Source organism: Vombatus ursinus, unplaced genomic scaffold (assembly GCF_900497805.2).
Source record: "Vombatus ursinus unplaced genomic scaffold, bare-nosed wombat genome assembly UNPS02014794.1, whole genome shotgun sequence".
In the NCBI taxonomy this organism is placed as follows: domain Eukaryota; kingdom Metazoa; phylum Chordata; class Mammalia; order Diprotodontia; family Vombatidae; genus Vombatus; species Vombatus ursinus.
Window position 1 is genome coordinate 812,496 of NW_020954572.1, and position 6,000 is coordinate 818,495.

At 42.3% G+C, this 6,000-nt stretch overlaps 1 protein-coding gene across 1 annotated transcript in view; it reads left to right on the forward strand.

Moving 5' to 3' along the window:
• The window catches only part of DDX24 (DEAD-box helicase 24), a 40,858-nt gene that overhangs the window by 25,598 nt on the left and 9,260 nt on the right, over positions 1-6,000 (forward strand). The window contains exons 6-7 of the mRNA XM_027870179.1: positions 740-815; positions 4,415-4,603. Coding sequence (XP_027725980.1) covers positions 740-815; positions 4,415-4,603 — 265 coding nt within the window. The remainder of the gene's footprint in view (positions 1-739; positions 816-4,414; positions 4,604-6,000) is intronic.

Consider the following 6,000-nt stretch of genomic DNA (forward strand, 5'->3'; position numbering starts at 1 on the left):
ATGGGCACCAGAAACGTGTTTGTTATGGTGAAGATGCCCTGCAGATTCTTCAGTAATAGCAGAGTTCAAACTGTGGGCAGGATAAGGGATGAGGTAGGACAGGAGCAGGCTAGCGAGGTCAGCTTCCAAGCCCTCAGTTCCAAAGAAGGGGCTTAGAATGGGCTGTGTCATTCTGCATGTGTTGTCAGATCAATGGGTGGCTCATTTCTATAGCAAATAGTTTATTGCCTTTCATACAATAAAACTTGGACTGTTAGGGTTAGGAGGGACCTTGGAACATGGAGCATAAATTGTTAGATGTGGCTAGACTCAATGTGCTCTTTGTGAAGTCAAGGCTAAACAGGAACTTAGAGTGTAGAATGTTTAACACTAGAATTGTCCTGAATATTAGTGCTAGAAAGAACCTTAAGGTTAGAAGGACTTTTAGGTACCATCTGCCTTGACTTCTTCATTTTGTAGATGAGAAAATGAGACCCAGAGAGGTAAAGGGTTACATAGTTTGGCCCAGGTTATATAGCTTATTATATATATATATGTATATAAAATGAGTTATAATACTTAAGACCAGTATTTTTTCCCCTCTGTATCCTGCTGCTTCCTCAGATACCAAATTACTTCAAGAAGACCCCTGAACTTACCTTAACAGTTCTCTCTGTGTAGACTAACCCAGGGACTGGTGGTTCTCAGCAGAAGGATTTTTCCTTTTCAGTGGTACTGAATACCCTCCTTTCCCCTACAGTGGTGTTCTTCTATCAACAGACGTTGCTGCTCGGGGTTTGGATATTCCAGATGTTCAGCATGTCATTCATTATCAGGTGAGCATATGTGGGGGCATTTGTGGGTTTGACAATTCCTAGCCTACACTAGTGAGAGAAGAGGCACACCTCAAAAGGATCATCAGATGATACGGAACCAGCTTAGGAGCTGCAAATGGCTTCCTTTTCTCAATAACTGATAACATTTATTTAGGGAGAGAATATCCCCCTCAAAGGTTTGAAAGCTCCATTCCGCTCTAAACCATTGATTTCAGATGCCTCTTATCACTCATATGTTTTAGATAACCTCCCATCTTGTGTAGGGTGAAGCCCTATACTGGGGTTTAAAAAAAGCAGCTGCTCATGAGAAGAACAGGGTCATTTGATGGGGCTAGACTAAACATAGTCTCATTGTGGCAATCCAAAAAGCTAACTCCATCATCAGTGGCAGTAACAGAGAGAGGCAAAGAGTCCAGGCAGGGGAGGTGAGAGCGTTGCCGTGCTTTGCCCCGGCCAGACCGCATCTGGAGGAGGATGCTCAGTTCTAAGGACCACATTTTAGGAAGGACATTGGTAAACTGGTGTGTGCCAGAAGTAGGTGATCAGTGGGAGTAACGGTTGAAGGAATTGAGGATGGAGGATGTTTAGCTTACAGAAGAGTAGACCAGTGCTGGGGGTGGGGATGGCGTGATAGGGAAGGGGGAATGACCTTCTATGTTTGAAGGGCTATTGTTATGTGAAAGAGGAATTAGAATTTGTTTTCTTTCATTCCAGAAAGGCCAAACTAGAATCCCTGTATGGAAGTTACAGAGAAGTAGATCATAGATGTTGGACTGGAAGGGTCCTCAGAGGCCTTGCAGTGTAATGCCTCATTGTACAGATGAGGAAACTGAGGCCTAGGGAGGTTGTGACTTACCCAGGTTGATACAGTGAACTGCATAGGTGGGGCTTCAATCCAAGCCCTCTACATCTAGGAGTTGCCTTCTAGTTCAAATCTAGCCTGAAACACTTAGTAGCTTTGTGACTCTGGACAAGTCACTTAGCCTTGGTCTACTTCAGTATCCTCAAATGAGGATGTTAATAGCGCCTTCCTGGGAGGGTTGTTGTGGGGATAAAATGAGATATTTGTAAAGTACTCTGCAAACCTTAAAGCTCTATATAAATGCTGGTTGTTGTTGTTGTATTACTACCACCACCACCACCACCACCACCACCACCACTACCTCTACCATCACTACTACTACTACCACCACCACCACCACTACCACTACCACCACTACCACTACCTCTACTACCGCTACTACTACTGCTACTGCTACTGCTACTACTACTGCTACTACTACTACTACTACATTACCACCACCACCACCACTACTAATACCATTACCAGTACTACCACTACTAATACTACCACTTCTACTATTACTACCACCACCACTACTACTACTATTATACTATTACTGCCACCACTACTATCACCACTACTGACATTACCACTACTACTACCTCTACTACCACTTCTACTATTACTATTACTACTACCACCACCTCTGCTACTGCTGTCATACCACTACTATTACTGCCACCACTACTATCACTACTCCTAACATTACCACCACTACTACTACTTTCACTACTCCTACTCCTACTCCCACTCCTACTGCTACTACCACTAGTGAAGATTTCCCCATGCTAGTGAGATCAGGGATCCAGGGGACCAGCTCTAGCTATCTGATAGTGGAATGCGCTGCCTCTGTTAGTGAGTCCCCTGTCCTTGGAGGTGTTGAGTAGAAAGGCTGGGTGATGACCTGTCAGGAGTGCCATACAGAGGATTTCCTTTACCAGGCAAGAGATTGGACCAGGTTGTCATTCAGGTCTCTTCCTCCTGTAGTCTTCATATTTAAAATAATGAAAGAGATGATCTTTAAGGTCCCTGCCAGTTAGAAGAATGTGTTGGTGCAGTCACTGCTTCCAATGATAGACTGTTAAGAATGGAAGGACTTTAGTCAACTTTGTTAATGTGTTAATTGTTAATTAACTTGTTTGTTGTTAATCTGACATTTACAATAATCCTATGAGGTAGAGAGGGTGATTATTTATCATTTCTGCAGAAATTTTATTATCCAATTCTAGGAGGAAATTGCAGCCCTTTGACTTGCCCAAGATCACACAGTTAGTAAGTAACCAGAGCCAGGGACAGAACATACGTTTCCTAGTTTATTCCTCTTTCTTCTTCAGTTTGAACTTTGCTAATACTGAGGAATCTATCTGCAGGGCATCTTCACCATAAAAACCACAGCTTAGAGCCTTTGTGCCTCTGCAATTCCAGGCACTGTAGAAGTGAGGTCAGCCCCAGGACTGTAAGAGCTTAAATAGATTTTTAAAAACCTCACAGAGCCTCACATGCACTTAGATTCATCCATTGTGGTTTGACGCAGTGAACTGTGGTGCAAAAAGAGTGTAAGAAGATGTGAGTTTGAGTCCCAGCCCTCCCACTCAGACAAGTTACCTCATTCTCTGGGCCTCTGTTTCCTTCTCTATAAATTGGGGGTGACAGGAGTGGCTGTCCCTAACGTACCTCAAAGGGTTGCTGTGAAGATCAGAGAAGATACTGTTTCTGAGTCCTACAGAGACTGTAGGGATCTGGGATTTTGTAATTGTGGGGACTCTTTCTCCCTATTCCCCCCACCTCTTCCGCCTTAGGAGATGGTCTTGCAGAGTTGTGGCTGAAAAATTCGTCACCCTGTGAACAGCCTGGTCACGAGTCTCTCTGATTGTTCTTGTTCTTGTTCAGTTATGTCCAATTCTTCACTACCCCATTCGAGGTTTACTTGCCAAAGATACTGGAGTGATTTGCCATTTCCAGCTTGTTTTGCAGATGAGGAAACTGAGGCAGGCAGGGTTAAGTGACTTGCCCGAGATCACACAGCTAGTAGATGGCTGAGGCCAGATTTGAAGTCAGGTTTTCCTGACTCCAGACCGGGCACTCTATCCAATTCGCCACCTAGCTGCCCTGTCTCCATAATTCAGATGATTATATCAGAGGCTGATATTCGGACAATGGGCACACAGTCTGTCACTGGGCCTTGGCCCAAAGCCTGTCCACCATGTTATAGACCTGTTAGAACTTGAATGGTACTAGTATAACCCTCCAGTAACCCAAGGTCACCTCTGAGTCTCAATGAGGCATCAGAGGAGAACTTTAATAGAAGAAACCATAAAACATTATGCCAATATAGGGATGGGGCTGGCCCTCCCAGGTGAGGAAACTCCATCTACCAATGTAGGTCAGCACTTTTTTTTTTTTTTTTGCAACTTATTGACCCACATTACTGAGAGGTTAAGTAAGTGACCTACTCAGGGTCACAGAACCAGGGTATGGATCAGAAGTGGGACTTGAAACAAGGCCTTTCCTGTGCCAAGGCTGGCACTCTCTCCCCTTCACTATGGTACCTCTTGTGCCACGTATGGCACAAATAGAAGCTGTTACTTTGCCATCTTATCTCTGATTCTAGGAAAGGCTAACTCATTCCACAGCTGTGTTTATTTTTCACCAGAAGAATCTGCATACCCCATCCTTCCAAGGGTCAGCTCTAGCCTTCACGTAAGCATCCTCTGATCCCAGCCATAAGTGTCCCTAATGTTGATCTGTTTTGAAGGTCCCTCGAACCTCAGAGATATATGTCCACCGGAGTGGCCGAACAGCTCGAGCAGCTAAGGAAGGTCTCAGTTTGCTGCTAATTGGACCAGATGACGTGATCAATTTTAAGAAGATTTACAAGACTCTTGAGAAGAATGAGGAGATTCCATTATTTCCCATTGAAATAAAGTGCATGAAAGCAATCAAGGTAAAAAAAAAAAGACCCCAAACCAAAACACCCAAAACACCAAACCAACAAAATCCCCATGTCAACAGAAATGTCATCTGCTTAAAATACAACAACTTTCTCCTTAGATTCTAGGCTTTCCCCCAACAAATTTGGGATTCTATGGTGGTTCCTCCTCTTATGGGTAGCTAACTAAGGGGCAACATGTTCTAATATTAACTCATTATAACAGCTTGTGTCAGTTTCTGCATTTGTAAAATGGGGATAACCATAGCATCTCCTTCTCAGGGTGGCTATGAGGATAAAATGAGATCATAATTATAAAGCACTTAGCACAGTGTCTGGCACATAGTAAGTGCTATATAAATGTTAGCTCTTATTATCATTATTATTACCACTGCTATATAAGGCTTTCATATCTCCACAATATTACTACTACTACTGCTACACTACTGCTACTGCTACTACTACTACTACTCCTTCTCCTCCTCCTCCTCCTCCTCCTCCTCCTCCTCCTACTTCTACTACTTCTACTTCTAGCCCTACTCCTTCCACTACTCCTCCTACTATTACAATATTGGACTTTCATATAATCACAATATTACTACTAGTACTACTACTACTACTACTACTATTTTGTTCATTTTACAGATGAGGAAACTGAGGTAAATAGGGTTCAGACTTGCTCAGGATCATACAGCTGGAGTCTGAGGCTGGATTTGAACTAATGAAGATAACTCTTCCTGACTCCAAGCCCAGCACTCTATCCACTGAGCCACCTACTACTACTGTAGGACTTTCATATACTCACAATATTACTACTATTGCTACTACTAGACTTTCATAGACTCACAATATTATTATTACTTCAAGACTCCTAATACAGGGTAGCTAGTTGGAACAATAGATAATATTATTATTACTACTACTACCACCATAGGATTTTCATGTACTCACAATATTATTATTATTACTACTACTATAGGACTTTCGCATATTCATAATATTACTACAACAACAACAATTGTTACTAATACAGAGCAGCTAGGTGGATAGACTACTGGGCCTAGAGTCAGGAAGACTCCTTTTTGTGAGTTCAAATCTGGCTTTAGATACTTGCTAACTGTGTGAACCTGGGCAAGTCACTTAACCCTGTTTGCCTCAGTTTCTTCATCTATAAAATGAGCTGGAAAAGGAAATGACAAACTACTCCAGTATCTTTGCAAAGACAACCACAAATGAGGTCAAGAAGAGTTAAGACATGACTGAAAAACAACTGAACAACAACTACTAATACTATAGGATTTCCACATAGTCACAATATTATTTTTACTACTACTACTATGTGACTTTCACATACAATATTATTTTTACTACTACTACTACTACTACTACTACTACTACTACTACTACTACTA